The sequence below is a fragment of the Centruroides vittatus genome, unplaced genomic scaffold, assembly GCF_030686945.1.
Source record: "Centruroides vittatus isolate TY-2023 unplaced genomic scaffold, ASM3068694v2 scaffold_386, whole genome shotgun sequence".
Lineage (NCBI taxonomy): Eukaryota > Metazoa > Arthropoda > Arachnida > Scorpiones > Buthidae > Centruroides > Centruroides vittatus.
Genome location: NW_027122706.1, coordinates 3,331,958 through 3,349,275, shown reverse-complemented (window position 1 = coordinate 3,349,275; position 17,318 = coordinate 3,331,958). Strand labels below are relative to the sequence as shown.

Sequence of the window (17,318 nt, the reverse complement as noted above, 5' to 3'; positions counted from 1 at the left end):
ATTATTATTATTATTATTATTTGAATTTTGTATTTTAATAAAATTGAAAATGTTGACTTTCTCCTTGATTCTCTTATCTATTCAATTAAATCTATACAGCGTGTCTGAGAAAGATCTTTATCATTCTACACATTAATAACAAAAATACTAACAGGTGACATGAAATGCAGTTTGCTGCAAAAGAATGAAGAAATCTAAGAGTTTTTTTTACAGTACCTTCAATGTAGCTGTATGTGAGCTTCGTTAGTAGCACGAACAATGTTGAGTCTGTACTTGATTTCCCCCCAAGTGTTTTTTAACATTTGCGGTGTAACAGCGAGGATTGCTAATTGTATCCTTTCCTTTAAAACGGATATATCAGAAACAGGTGTTTGATAAACCCTGTCTTTAACATAACCCCAAAAAAAGAAATCCAGTGGAGTTATGTCAGGTGATTGTGGAGGCCAAGGTATGGGTCCTCCACGACCAATCCATTAGGAAACACACTATTAAGTAATTCATGTACAGAAAATGTCCAGTGAGGTAATTGATACCAGAAAAAACTCTTAGATTTCTTTATTATTTTGCAGAAAACTGCATTTCATTTCACCTGTTATTATTTTTGTTATTAATGTTTAGAATGATGAAGCTCTTTCTTGGACATGCTGTATTACAGTTTATGAATCAGATATATTTTTACATTTCTTTTTTAAAAAATTGAAAGAGAAATTGGTTTTAATAATCAACAATATCTGTTAGTGTGCATGTGTGTAAGTATATAAATGGGGATTTGTAATTAATATTAAAAATTTTTTATTTATTATGAGATTATATAAATATTAAAGAATGTATCATCGTTTAAAATATATTTTACCTTTTATTATTTGTAGCCAAGATTTGTTAGCAGTTTGTCGTCAGTTAAATTTGGAACATTGTGTTGAAGAAATTATGGAACAACTTGGTGCCGATGAGCAGGGTCGTATATCATACAGCGAATTTTTAAGAAGACGAATGCAATTAATGAATGAGATTAATGCACTTACAATGCAAGACCAACTTCAAGATCCAGAGCATAGAACTAGTACTACAGATATTCGTGTAGCACCGCCACAACAAACATCACCCGCTCCAGGAAGTGGGAGCACTGGTCATTGGCCAACTGGCAGTGATACTAGTCAAGGTTAGATATTATATAATATGGTTCAGTAATGAAAATAATAATTGTGTAACAATTTTGAATGCTTTTAACTCACATATAATGTTAGGAAATATTAAGAATGGTATTATAATGATTTATACAAATTCAAAAATGTTAGAAATGTTTTAGAAAGCAATCCAAAATGATTACTTACAAGTTATTAATCTTCAAAATAGTGAAACAACAAAATAAAAACACATTACTGTTAATGTATTTTTCCACTGTTTACAAATATGAATGTGGATGTGGATGTGGATGTGGATGAACTGTTGTGAATCAGCTAATAAGAATATACTGAACCACATAGAACACAGACAGAATGCCATTAAAATAAACCAAAACATACACTAGGAATAGAATCAGTTTCTATTCCTTACTTTCACTAGTGCAATTTTCAAATTTTTACATTTGACTTTTGAATAAATTTATACTATTAAGATTATTCAATTCAGATACATGAGTTTGGATACCAGAGTAAGGCTGTACTTAAATATAAGTTTTTTTAATAAAAATATTTTTCTTATTAGGTGCTGCATCTGGAAAGCATGAAAGTTGGGAATTTGATTCTGGTGCACGTGATCTCAGTCCAGAACCTAATACACTACAGAAATTAATTGAAGCAGCAGGAGGTTCTATTAGTGGTAACAGCAGTGACTTATTGGATTTGGCTAACAAGGTAAAATTTTTAAAAAAATAGTTGTGTATTATTTAATACTTAATAATCAGCTAGATGAATAATGCATATTAAATACAACATTAATAAACGAGCTATGCAACTTCAAAAATGAACACATTTTAATATTTAGTGAGTTTCAACAAGCAATATATTTGATAAATCTTAAAAATAATTATTTAATACCATATTTTCAGGGAATGATTGGCATGCCGGTCTATCCATAGAGACCATGAAATCAGATATTTCCTTATGGTAAAAACCAGCATGCTGGTTTAAGTGAGATTATACATCCATCTCTAGAGGGCACATTAAAAAAATGAACAAGTTTTTATTCTAAAACCATTTCATGGTACTGCTTTTCATGTAATATCAAAAACTGATTATATGTTGAATTTCTTAATTTGTGTTCTTTCTAATGGTATAAAATACTCTTGGAATTCTGAAAGTGCTTTTTTTTGTGTATTCTATTGTTATTTGATTCAAAAACACAAAATTAAACATATTAAATTTAAGAAACTTGCTGTAAATTATCTGAGCTTACACCAATTAACATCAGCTTTGTGTGAAATTTGAGAGGACGGTGTCATTTTTAAGGTCAGGGTAGATGGTCAGTGTAGCCCACACTAACTACTATTAATACTACTAATGTCAATAAGTTGTTGATTGCTTTATTGTCTTGTAAACAAAAACTCTCTTCCTGATTTTAGGTCAGTCAAATTACAATGTTGCTATTATTTTGTACTCAGAAGAATGTTTTCTTTCACTTTTAATAAACCACTAGTTTTGTTAGATCTTAATTTAATTTTATATTTTAGTCACAGTTTAACTGGCATGACAGAAACCCCAGGGTTTCCAGCATGCTGGTCTCCCATTTTTAGGTGGCATGCCAGTCATTCCATTAAAATATGGTATAAAATTATTTTCAGATGAATATTAAATAATGAAAGCATTCTGTTTCATTTATAGTATTACTATATAAGTAATTTCCATGAATTATAAATTTACTTTATTATTATGAATATTTTTGAATTTGAGGAAAAGAGATAGATTCATTAGATCATGGGTCCCCAACTTGGCTGCTAGTAATCCCTGAAGACCTGACACCCCATTGATTTATTTGGGGAGTCAATAAATTACTAGAGATTGTTTTGAGTTCATTGGATAAGTCTATTTTTGTTATCACAAACCCTGAAAAACATCTTTCCAATTGATTGTCTCTTGATTTTTAATTCTAAACTTAATAGAGCATATGTATTTCTCAATATGGTGTTTAGTTTAAAATATTTATATTAAAGAATAATTAACATAGCTTCCAGCAATAAGTTTAGTAAACAAATTAACATTTTTCATCACCATTAGTAATCATTATCAGGTCATATGTTTTATTCATTTAGATTTAAAACAATATGAACAATCTTAAATTCAAATTTAAAAATACTTTATTGAGTTTTTAGAACATAACTATAAAGTATTTTAACAAAATGATAATTAGGGAAAGTCTCAAGTTATGTTCCAAATACAGTTAGTAGAATTTCAAAATCATATATAAACCTGAAAGGTATGCAAGTGTCAACAAATGTAATGTTAATATGTTAACAGTACATAATACAGACCATAAAGTTACTTTATAAAAAATGTTTTAAGCATTTTAAAATCTAACATGATAGTTTATTATTTATATACAGATCTTTTACACTGTTTTAGAGACGGACATGTTAAGAAATCTGGCATTTTGGTTGATGTTATAATACTTTAAAATTTTTTCTATTTAAAATAATAGGAAGTAGGTTTCAGTTTACATGTGCAGAACATGTAATTTTCACAATAAATTACTTGCATTAAATTGGAAATGACTACATTTAAAGATATATCGTTTATTACATATATATATATATATTATATTATAATATATATATATATATATACATATATATATATTGTTTCTTTAACTCCCCAGAAATCAAAAGCAGTACAATATGTAAGATAGCCAAAAAAAACAGATAAAAAGTATTAAGTTTGATATTGAAGAACAGATTGATAATGAATTAAATTTCTTAGATATTACAATTCTAAATGAACCAAATAGATTTACATATAAAATTTTTTCAAAAATTTGTAATGTTAAGAAAATAATAGGTTTCCATTGAAGTTACCCATGTACAATTAAAAAGAATGCATATGTTATGGAATTAAAAAAACAAACTTTTAATAGAACAACATATGAAAAAGACATAATGCAAGAAATAATAAAAAGTTAATTAAAATATTAATTAAGTAACTACTCATATTTTATATTAAAAAAATGGTACAATCACTTTCTTCTTCATAGATGTAAATTACTTTCTTTTTTATATTTTTTAAATCACATTAAATTTGCTTATATTAAAACTGTTTAACTTTGAAAAATGTTCAAATAAAATATACAAATGTATTGTTCGTATATTATGTAATAAATAAAAAATAAAAAATAGACAGTGCAGGTATAGTTTATAAATTATAATACACATATCAATTCCTATATTATTATATAGGAGAAACAGGAAGAACTTAGATAAAAGATTAAAAGAGCATGAAGTTGCTATACATCTTAAATATAAGTAATCATCTTGTTAATATCATACAGAACAGACAGGATGTACAATAGATAAAAATTATATAAAGATCTTACATCGTGAGAACAATATATATAAAAGAAAATTTAAAATGTTTAATCAAAGGAAATACTTTGAATACTAGTGATAGAATGAAAATTACCACTAAGTGATATGACATCATTTCTGCTTAGTGATTAGGAATAATTCTAGAAACTTATTAAACCAAATTTGTACAATATTATAATTTTATCTAACGTGACATTTTATCTGTGGTTTTAAAGATTGATGATTTGTTAAGTCCAAAGCATTTTTAGTTTAATGTATTGGCATTATTATTCATTTTTAATGTATTGGTGTTAATAATATTTTATTTCGTGTATTTGTATATATTTGTATTTATATTTAAATGTATGATTGCTGCAATACAATGTAAGGAACTTTTATTATATATTTATTGTAATCCAAATAACTTTGTATTCATATATATATATATATATAAATAATTTTAGAGTTGTTGAAGATGGGCCATAAAATGAAAGATGGCCCAAAATGCATTTAGCTGTATGTAACCAACCAGATAAAATAAAGTTAGAATTCTATTTTTGGATCATTGAATAGCTGAAAGTGTTTTCATACATTTACAAAGCAGAATTGCAGAGTTTAAAGAATTTTTTAATCTTTATATCTTATCATAATATTATATCTTTTAAGTTTAGTAAAGTAAAACATACAGATTTGAATTTTGATTTATTTTTACTAAAAACATATAAAGTCCTATTTGATTTTTTAAATTTATCTTATTTGTAATTTATTCCTATTATGTATCAATACATAAAGGGATTGAAAATTAAATCTACTTTTGAAAAGGAGTTGACAAGCAAACAATGTTACAAATCCCTATGCTAGATTATTAACTTAATTAAGCTTTTGTCAACAATCACAATTTTTTAAAACAAAAAGTATGCCATTAAGTTAGTCTTTTACAAGTGATTTTTCTAGTGAAAAGTGTTTTCTATTATTTCTCATGCATTCACAAAAAATATTATTTAAATTTTATAAAATCCCTTAAAAATATAAATTATAGTGATAGATCAATTAAGTAGAATCATAATTAAATCATGACAAAACTTTTCTAATATAAAATAAGAAAATTATGATATAAATTTTAAGTCAATCTTTTAATTTTTATTCTTTTTTTTTCATAATATTCCAATATTACATTGATGCCAATAAGAGTTGTATAGGACTACAGAATAATTTTTATCAAATGATTATTTTGAATTTAATAAGAAATTTACTATTAAAATATTGAAAAGAATAAAATCACTCATATAATGTGTTTAATTAATAGATTCATTAAGATCAAATAATTCAACTTATATTTTAGCAAAGTACTTTTTAGACTTACAACATTGTTTATGTTAATAATAATAAAAATGCAATAGAATTCTTTACTGAAATTAGTTATTTATAATTTAGTTTTTTATTATGGTTTATAGCATGAATATATACATAAATCAGTTTAGACATAACTATTAAATATTTAAAATAATGCATCTGCTTACTGTATTTTTGTGTGTAGATTATTCATAAAAGTCTATTTAAGATCAAATATGTAATATGAAGCTGCTAAGTTTATCTGCTAATTTGCAACTAGAAATTTATTATGCATAGTTGGAGATTTTTTTCCTTTGTCCAAAATCACTAGAAGCAGCTTTAATTTGAGGAAATTTGAAAATTCTTTGCACGACATAGTCATACACATCTGTCATCGTGATTTTTCCTGAAAACATTGAATTTGGAACCATATCATGCATTTTTAGTCTTTGCCTGTTTATTTCTATCTATCAATCTATACTTTAATTGATATCATTTCACACTCCTATTTGTTTCTATCAAATGGAATGGTTGTTTTAACCCCAATAAAGCAATTATTGATTGAAATATAAGAGGCTGTGTTTATACTTTGAAGGTTGATAAGTGTCTGGTAATTCTTCCTCTTTATAAAATGACTTTCCATAGAACTGGTTAGAAGCTGATCATCAACTTTACCATATGCAAGTTCCATATAGAGAATAGAAGCTGAGCGTTCAATTTTCAAGTCCATAATATTTGGAAATAATATATTATGAATTTTAAAATTTTTTATATATAATATTTTGGGTTTTATTTGTTTTACATATTTTATAATAACATCTGCAAAAACTGCTAACAGAAATTAATGGAGAAAGGATTTTTAAAATAGTCCTTTAGGCTGCATACTGGTAAAGGTAATGATTTCAACATCACTTAGAAGTACAGGATATATATTGTTGCATATAATGTGCACAGAAGTATGGTATATCATATTTTTAATACTTGTAAAGATTTTAAAATATTCTCATAATAAAGGAAATACTCTTGTAAATCTTAAAATTTATTAATAAGTGGTGGTAATAATTGAATGTAATATTCTCTGAAAACAAACATTTATTTTAGAATAATGTTATTAACTAAATTTTCAGTACTTGTACTTTTTTAATGGCATAAATAATTTCTAATTTTCTTTTTTTCTAAAAGATAAAAAGAAAAAAAATGAAAATTTATTAATCTTAAAGTAAATAAGTTAAATTTTTTTGATAAAATATAAATAATAATTCTATTCCATGTTAAAGTTCATTTGTTCTTGATCTTTACAATTTTAAAAGTGTAGAGATTAGAAAAAACTGTAACTTAAGAGAAATTCTTTTATTAAGATAATTTTGTCTGAAAGACACACAAGATTTCTTAGTTTTGAAACTGAATGTCATGACAATTTATTATCAGGCTGTAATTTGAAAAAATTGTAGACCTATAAATTCCTACTGTCATTCATCTGCCTGTCTTACCAGATGAGTCCAGATATGGAAACCTTAGGAACTGAAGATTCCAATTAACTATATATGAACTTCCAATGCAAACAGAAAGTCATTTTATTTCAATTAAAAATCTTCTCCTGAAAGGTGTTAGATAGATGACCAGGATGACTCTATTGTTAAAGGAAAAGTATGATGTACAGGGGCAAGCCACCAGTAATTTGAGATAGAGAGCATATATTTTAAATTAAATTAATTAAAATTGCAGATTAAAATAAATAATTGCTCATTGTTTTTATATATTTCATTTTTAAAATGTCCTTTTAATTCAAACTTATTTGAGAATATGCAAACTGAAAGTAATATCGTATTTACTCGGATATAAGATGATCTCGCATATAGGATGAGGTGTGACTTTAGAGATCAAAATAAAGAAAATTAGATTAATGCAATTCTAATTTTATTTTGTTTAATCACAAATAAAATATTATCAAATGCACGTATTAAGGCAAACATGGTTGTTTACCTTAATATGTGATGAATGGAAAACAAAACCAAAACATTATAATGCGCATGACCGGAAAAAGTTTATTTTAATGATTCAGAATATGCTAATATTTATTAAAAATAACAATTTAACTAATATAAAATAACTACATTTGTAATTATTGCTAAGTGACCTGTATTTCATTAATGTTTTTATAAATAACTAGAAACTATTTTCTGCGAACGAATGAGATGCAACACAGTTTTTAATTAATGGACGTAGGATTAAACCAATAAACAAAGGAAAGTGTGTCTTAATTTGTGTACAATAGGTGCCAACTTACGCTAAATAGACTGTAGACCTATAATGATAGCATGAAGTATACATGTTTCACAAAAATTATTGCAAAAACGCAAAGAATCCTTCGCTCACGCTTATAGGATGACCTAGGTTTTCAAAGCAGTGAAAAATGAATAAAAACCTCATCTTATATGCGAGTAAATACAGTATATTGATATTACTTTCTATTTGCATATACATACTGTATATACTCACAAAAATTTTACTTTTTATATGGAGAATTGATCATTTTTCCTAATATGCATAAAGATAAAGTTAAAGATTTACAACAAATAATAGTATATAAACAGAGCAAATCAAAAGTGGTAGATAAAACTTTTTGGGACAATCAATCTATTCAGTTTACAGTAAAAAAGTTAACAATCACCCTGTCTAATTCTCAAAGGTGAACAAGTTGTAGAAAAATTCTTGGTCAAATCATTTATGATTTTAAGGCTAGTTAGCACTGAAAAACGGCAAAACAAAATAAATTGGCTGCTGTCACATTATTTGCAGAAGTTTTAGTTTTATATTCAGCAACATTCTGTATTGCAATTAGTATTGCACAGACAAACATTTCTTGTCATTTTCAAACATGAATGTTTTTGAAAAATGAATTTGAAGTGTTAGTTAACTAAAATGTAATGTTTCTAAACTAATAAATAATAGCACTGAAGAGGGGCTAAAACACTACCTTAGCCCAAAATGCATTTGTTGTAAAATTATTTAAAATATGCCACAATAAAATCATTTGTCATCTAAACAGGATTGTTCTCTGTGAGAAAAATCAACCTAATAATAGGATTAAAATGATTAAAAGATAGCAATATCAATACAGCACCCATACTAATAAGAAAACTAACAAATAGTGAACTGTGGTTGTTTGTAATAATGTTAATGTTGAAAAAATATTGAAATAACAAACTGATTTGAAATAAAGATTTTTCTCCATAACTTGAGAATCAGACAGGAGTGTATTAAAAAATTTTTACTGTATATTGAGTAATTGATTACCTCATCACTTTTATCTATCTCTTTTGAATCACCCTACACACACACACATATATATATATATATATATATATATATATAGATGTAGCAAGCAATTAATTCTTCAATAAACAAAATCTTCTTGATTAAGGTTATCAAAATTATTTATTACAAAATGTTTTGGCTTCAGTTTAGGCCATCTACAGTATATATGTAAATTAAATGTAGAATAACCAAATAGAAAAATTTATAGCTTTAGTTGAATTTAAAACAAAAGTAATCAATGTAATAATGATATAATAAAAGTTACTAAATAACACATTGTTAGTGACACATTGAAAGCACTTAATTAGAATGATAAGAAATGAATAAAGGTAAATAAAAATTGAATGTTTGATAAAATTTAAACTTTATTAATTAGTATATTGTATAAACAAGAGAAATGAAATGAATCTATTAAGTAAGCCCAATTGCAATTTATAATTATAATGCCAGCGAGCATCATGGTCATTAATATTAAACAGTTTAAGTGTTTACTTAAATATATGTTTATTTGTTCTAGAAATCTATTCAGTTTATATATATATATATATATATATATATACTGATAATAGTTTGAAGCTTTAAACTGAAGTAAAAAATGTTTCATAATTAATAATTTTGGTAATCCTCATCAAGCAGTTTCTGTTTATTGAAAAATATGGTGTCAAGTTTTGCATATTTTCAAAGCAATAAGAAAATGAATGAAATTTATTTACATGTTTATAGTTTTTATTTCACAATAAGAGAGATGTTTGTTTAAGTTTTATTTTTGGTTTTTTCTATGTAATTAACTATAATACATCTCAAAGCCTGATGATATATTAATAAACCAACAAATGCCTAAATAATCGGGCTATTATTAAATAATAAATACAAATGAATTTGGTATATTTGGTAACACTTAGGCACCATCTCTTATCTAAATTAATAGTTATAATTTTTAATAATTTAATAAATAATTTAGAACATTCTGGAAGAAAATAACTAACCTGGGGCAGGGCTTGAACTTGCAGCCTCTGCTTGCCATGCAGTGCGCTACCAATTGCGCCACCCGGAGACCCCAAGCCAGTCATCACTTCCAGACGTACTTAAATTTCAATATAACCTTTCACAGTTTTAACGGCGATGGCTGGAGATGACTCCTACGTCCATGGCCAATAAGCATCTCCTTTACGGCAGTGTTTCTCAATCTTTTTTGACCTGCAGACTGGTGGTATTTTAACAAAACACTTTACTATACAGGTATACCTTGCCTTATGTCAGTAATTGGTTCCAGGAGAGGCGACATAAGTTGAAACTACGGTGGAAAACACCAATAATGAGCACTTAAAGACCGCTAAATAAGACGACAGCACAGAAACACAGATGTTTTCATGTTTCATTCTCTAGAATTTATGATGATTATATTAACATTTACTGTAAATGTACATATTTTAATATGATTTTATGTGCTTTTAACGCTTTTCTAGTGATATTACAACTTCAATAATTGTGGCAGATGGATGTAAAGTCAAATAAAATGACTTAAACTTGATTTTTATTTTTCCATATACTTTTTTGACAAACGACACATAATCGAGAACGATGTAACTTGAGGTATACCTGTATATTAAAGAATTACTATAGATGTAAATTGTAAAATTATTATCATCATTTATACATCATAAAATTTTCATTTATTAAATTATTATTTTTTTGAATAAGAAAATTTTTAAATCAGAGCGGTAAAAATTTTCCGCGGACCAGTCAAGAATCTCCGAGGTCCAGCACCGGTCCACGGACCGGCAGTTGAGAAATGCTGCTCTATGGCACTCAGCCAGCTATCACAGTGCCCACCGATGGTACATATATAAATATAAATATAATACATCTCAAAGCCTTATGATATATTAATAAACCAACAAATGCCTAAATAATTTGGCTATTAATATCCCAATTATTTAGGCATTTGTTGGTTTATTATGTAATTAACACTCAAAAATTATTTTTGCCTTTGGTATTTAAGCTGCTTCAGTTTCTCTTAAGCACAAACTAAATAGGACCAGATAGATGAATCTGTAGACTGAAAATTGAAAATTGGCTTTCACTGCCTCATCAGTGTCAAGTGGAACTAGGTTATTCCAGATTATTTGATTCTGTGCCACATTATTAATTTAAAATTATTTGTACAGATAAATTTGAAAAATTAAAATTTTATAATGAAATTGTTTTTAATATATAAATGCAAAATTACATATATTTTTAATATTGCAAGTTGAAAAATTTAACTTTGAAAATACATTTAAATAAAATAAAAATCAAATGTATTTTCAGCTGACGACTGTGTTGACATTGCAAACACTTTTCTGAAGTCAGCCATCTGGTCATGTCTAGTCTGTCCTAAGATTTGAACGAAATGCAAATAGAGAATTCCAATAGAACAAAATCAAATTTAAAATTATTGAAGGCTTACTTAAAATGCAATAAAAAAATATTTTTCTTCTTAAGTTACAAATATATTTTATATAACTTTACTGGGGTTAAAAAGTATAAAAAAATTTATTCATAACACAGTATATATTTTATCATGTATAGTAAAGTGTAATCAAAAGCATTTGTTTTCATTTCACTTTAAGAGATTTAAATACCTTTATATTCAATTCATTAACATCTAACATTTAACTTCATATTTATTTTAAAATGCTAGAATCAATTATACCCTTAGTAAAAATATAAAATAACAGGAAGCTATTGAAATTCAGTAAGCAATTTTAATTTATTGAGCACATTAAATATTTGCATTTAAAAGTAGAATATATTTACATAGAAATATCACTACAAAACAAGTAAAATGAATGCAAACTTATATCCTAATATATCATTTGAATAAAATATAATATATTCATAAATATGTAAATATTTAATTTTTTATATTAGGATAGTAAAAAACCTCTCACTAATCTTATTGTATTTGATATTATTTATAATTAAACATATGAATAAAATATTTAAAACTTATTGATGTATAATTTTAGTAGAATATTTTGAATTGTTGATCAGTGTTATAAAATTGGACTTAATTGTATCCATTACAAGAAACCTGTTCACTAATAGAATTAATCATTAAAGCTGTGAATACAGAATAACTTCCTGACTTAAATCCATTTACTATTTATGTACCAAGGGAAGCAGTCTGAGAATTTATCCCAAGTGTGTCATGAATTCAAACTCTTTCAATTGAAATGAAATTTGTTTTCATGTTGTCACTTGATAACAATCAAACTATTTACAAAACAACATAAATTCCTTATAATGAAAAGATAAGAAGAAATGAAAAAATATCACATCTGTCTTGCTAAGAAAATTTTTGAAAAGTGATAAAAATGTTTCTTAAACTGAATGATTTATTTGAAATTGAACTTAATTTTTTACTGATTTTCAAAGGGTTTTCTTTCTGATGAAATACATTGAACAAAAAATTCTTCCACTTAAATTTATTGATACTTATAACATAAAAACTTTTGTTTTATGTTGTTAAGGATAGCATAACTTAGTTTAAATCAAAATCTGAAATCATTATTTTTGTCACTTTCTTAATCATAGATAATAATATAAAGTCATGTATGAAAGATAAGTTATAGTGCATGATTTATCAATTCAGCATTTATTTCTTTGCCTGTAATCTAAGTATAATACTTTTTTTCTGTTGTGATAAAGTAATTTAGCCAAATTTCATCATTTCAGTCTTTTCTCTTTGATTTTTTTTTTATTCAGCTAATTTTTTAACATTATTGCAGAATATTGTGCAGTTACATTAGGCTTCTTTATACAACAAAGTTTTCAAATATTATGCTATGTCAGATTTTATCAAAAAATAAATGCACAACTACTCTTACACTTTCCTGGAAGTTATTTGCTCAAATTTCAAATTCTTAATAGCTAAGTATAAACTGTCTTCAGGTGATAAGAGCTGAATAAATGGCTTTGAATAAATGAATAGATCTAGGCTTACAGAAATGTCTAAATATGCATAATAATCAAAACTTTAATTTAGCAGAGCAACAGTTTTCTAATTTGTAGCAGTTAGATGCAAGAAATGAGTTTTCTCATATCATACTTTTATTTTCAAATACACTTTTCATGAATAAAAATACAAAATGTTATTCTGAATGTTGTCTTAGTGTACTAACAACAAATTATTATTTTTACCTAGAATACAAAGTTCAAACAATTTTTAAATGAGATAGAGCATGGATAAATTTTCTAAATAAATCTTTTCCTCTACTGACAATTGTTGAAATCGTACACAGTGAGTGACATTGTAAATAAGATCTTGGAACCCTTATCAGAAAGTAGTTCTTAACAAATCTTGTACTTTAATAATTTTTTCATTAAATTTTTTTAGATATTATTTTGTGATTGGATAATTATATATTTATGATAATCTTGAAAATTTTATAAGCATCTATAGAGAGGTCCATTTTAATCAATACATTGAATAACTCGAAAAATACGCATCCTACAAAAAAATCATTGAACCAACTGTTAGACTTCAATCATGCCATAAGATAGGACTATCATACGTGGCGCTATAATCAGTGAAAACGGAGTCAAGTTCATTTTGTTAAATGGAAACCCCAATTTTTTTATTGAATATTATGTTTCTACATCAGAAACAAATTAAGTTTTATGTTAAACATCTTTTCAAAAGATGATATGAGCATTTGAAATTTTACATGGTCCATACGAGGTACCGGTACATACGTAAATCTAGGGATATCTGTGATGAAGTTCATTGAAAAATAAAGAAAAATACTAAAAAATATATCTATTATTTGATGAAATTAAGATCAAACGTCTTCTCTTTATCGCAAGCTTGGCTTTAACAGGCTGTGGCACTAGTTTTTGTATCAGTTCATTATTTGAAGAAAAAGAATGATTCCATCAAATAATAATTTCCTTGATGATTTTTAAGCATTTTTCTTTTTACCAGTGAACTCTACAAATTTAAGCATGACCATGTGGCGGCTGCATAAAACTTCAAACGTTCATAACTTCTAATAAGTGTATCTTTCGAGAAAACGTTTCAGATAAAAGTTTCTTTGTTTTTGATATAGAATCATAATATTCAATGAAAAAAAACTTGGATTACTGTTTATGAAAATGAAGTTGATTTCGTTTCCACCGATTGTAACGTCATTATGATGAACCGATAGCCCTATCCTGTGGCCCTTTTGAAGTCTAACATTTTTGGTTAAATGATTTTTTGCATGATATTTTTAAAATTATTCCAGTGGGATTGGTTAAAATGGATCAACTTATAAAGCCTATGTAAATGTAAACAATTGTATTATAAATTTAAGAAAAAATATAATTTCTTACAAGACTATACATTTACACGAGTCCTTATCCTTCCAGTCCCTTCACACGTTATTGCCTCTAAAAAGCGTGTGAAGGGACTAGAAGGATAAGGACTCGTCTAAATGTATAGTCTTGTAAGAAATTATATTTTTTCTTAAATGTGAATTCGTCCCGGCAATTTTTAATGTAATTGTATTATAAAATTTGCAATACTGTGCTGAATATCAAATATGCAATAAGAAATGGAAATATTCTAAGTGGTTTCAGTAATTTTGACTAGTTTTAGGATACGTACTAGGTCAGTGGTCGCCAACCTCACTGGCCTCACGGACCACTGTCATGAATTTTTTTGATGATCATAAAAATTCATTTTACTTTATTAATATGAAATTCACTTGTCTAATTATAACAAATTATTATAAAGTTTGTTGCTGCTTGTTTGGAATAAGTTTATGGATTCTCGTCTCTTTACCACGAAGGACGACAACAGCATTCACAACATTATTTATAGATTTATTGGCATCATTATTTATTGATAATAGTCATTTCGTGTTTGGTTTTAGATTCGAATAAAAACCCAATGATTGAGAAAAAGGAACCAAGCATTTTGCATTTTTTTGTATACTATACTTTTCAATACTTCGCGTAACTTTGAGTCGAGCAATGTCCAAATTTCTCCACAGACCACCAAAATTTTCTCACGAACCATCAGTGATTCACGGACTACCGGTTGGCGACCACCCTACTAGATGATCGTAATTAAAGTACTCCCCTACGTAATGCCGTCTAGAAGGATATTTATCAGTCCAAATGCAACCAAGTCTTGTCTGGTAACATTTCAGCATACGCGGAAGGCATTTCCATTAAAATAATAATAATAATAATAATGGGGATACTATAGATTACCACCTATGGAATTTCGGGTCTTTGGGTATATATCTGAACTCAAGAGACCGAGACGAGTTAAACGATACCCTACTTTTGGACCGGAGACGAAAAATAGAAAAGTTATCATACTTTTTTCCAGCGATCGCGCGATGATAGGGAGTCGCGTCGCTCTCTCCGCTAAGTCGGCCTCGCTATCGCGATCGGGAGTCGCGTCGCTTGCCGTTAAAATTGCCTTTAGTAGACGTTTTCCTCTTTTTTTACTTTGTTCAAGAACTACCGTGAATCAATAACTAGTGACGTTTAGCATATGGCGGCCTGCCGGCGGCTCCCCTCCTGGAGGTCAGTCGGGAGCGCGAACAGTGGGAACGACTGCCATGTTCGCTGCCATAAGTAACATTAACCGAAATGGCGATCGCGCGATGATCGGAAGTCGCGTCGCTCTCTCCGCTCTCGTATCGCGTGTTTAACCGTACTGGAGATGACCGTAGTCCGACGTCATGGTTTGCAGACTTTACCACAAGATGGCAGTACTAGCAACTATGGTGCCGTCTTCATGAGAGCATTAAAAAAGTATAACAACTTAAAAAGTATGATAACTTTTTTTATTTTTTGTGTCCGGTCCAAAAATAGGGTACCGTTGAACTCGTCTCGGTCCCCTGAGTTGAAATATATAATCAAAGTTTTGAAATTCCGTAGGTGGGTAATTTATAGTACACCCATAATATTAATATATAAACGAAAATATTGTCAAAAATTCGTCACTAGAGGGACATTCCGACTGCATTTGTCAGCGCCAATCCTCAGCAGATAAAAGGAGCCGGAACCCGAACAGATAAGCAGCGCCGGATCCAATAGGTGCGAGGCCCGATTGAATTTTTTTTGCGGGGCCCCTCAAACTTTAAATAACAAAATTAATTAACTGTTAATTTACATGTTGTTTTATTTTTAATAATAATATACCTAGATATTTATTTTTGTAACATGTACTATTTTTAAATATATAAATTTTGACGTGATGCGGGGCCCCTTCAAGCGCGGGGCCCGATTGGTACCAATCGCTCCAATCGCCTAAAATCCGGCCCTGCAGATAAGGATGAATCATCACAAGACGTCGTAAGATTCACCATTCCAGTTTTAAGAAATTATTTGATTTTAATTGGTTTTCTGGGTGTTTTTTTAAGGAACTCTCTTTAAAAAGGGCAGCTAAGTAGCCTATAAAGAAAGGTCTGGCTGTCTGATTTTGTTCTGGAACACTAAAAGAAGAATAAAAATGGTGATCGTCTAGTTTTTGGAACGACTTGGCCTTTTAATTGTTTTAAAAAATATTTTATTCATTCAACGAAAACGAATATTAATAATATCAAAACTCATTACAGTGGTACTCTTGGCGCTGCAAGTAACAAATATTTTTTGTACAGGCACCCATATACAACAATTTTAGTAATTCAGGAGATATTGTACGACAGGTTTCAAACCTTGTGCCCGCGGCAAAGTGTTGAAATAATGAAAAAAATTAAATCTTAAAAATAAAGAAAATAAAAAGTTACTTTAGTTTTTATAATCTTGCTAGATGTAGTGGGAAATTCGCTAAATTGGCTATGCTGACCGCTGTCTAATCCATCACACCTGTTATAATCATGTCTCCAGGCTCTATTGTATTAGTAGTATGGTATTAGTTGTCAACGCGTGCTGCCATCGTAAACTCTTATGTTGTCATCACATGCTATCGTTTTGTTGTGTTTTTTTTTTTTTTTTTTTTTTTTGTATATAAACATTTTATTTCAAAATGAGTAATCCAAGTAAAACACAACTAACCCCTCATTTTAACAAAGATTGGGAAGAAGACTGCTTTGTTATCGAAAGTAAAGAGAAATGTGTTTGCTTAATATGTAACAGTATTGTATCAGTAGCAAAAAAAAAAAAAAAAAAAAACACAACGTCGAACTTCATT

At 27.8% G+C, this 17,318-nt stretch overlaps 1 protein-coding gene across 2 annotated transcripts in view; it reads left to right on the top strand.

The window, feature by feature from the left end:
* The window catches only part of LOC136988883 (colorectal mutant cancer protein), a 64,044-nt gene that overhangs the window by 15,294 nt on the left and 31,432 nt on the right, over positions 1-17,318 (top strand). For both annotated transcript variants that reach the window (XM_067286883.1, XM_067286884.1), the window contains exons 2-3: positions 870-1,159; positions 1,705-1,853. In XM_067286883.1, coding sequence (XP_067142984.1) covers positions 870-1,159; positions 1,705-1,853 — 439 coding nt within the window. The remainder of the gene's footprint in view (positions 1-869; positions 1,160-1,704; positions 1,854-17,318) is intronic.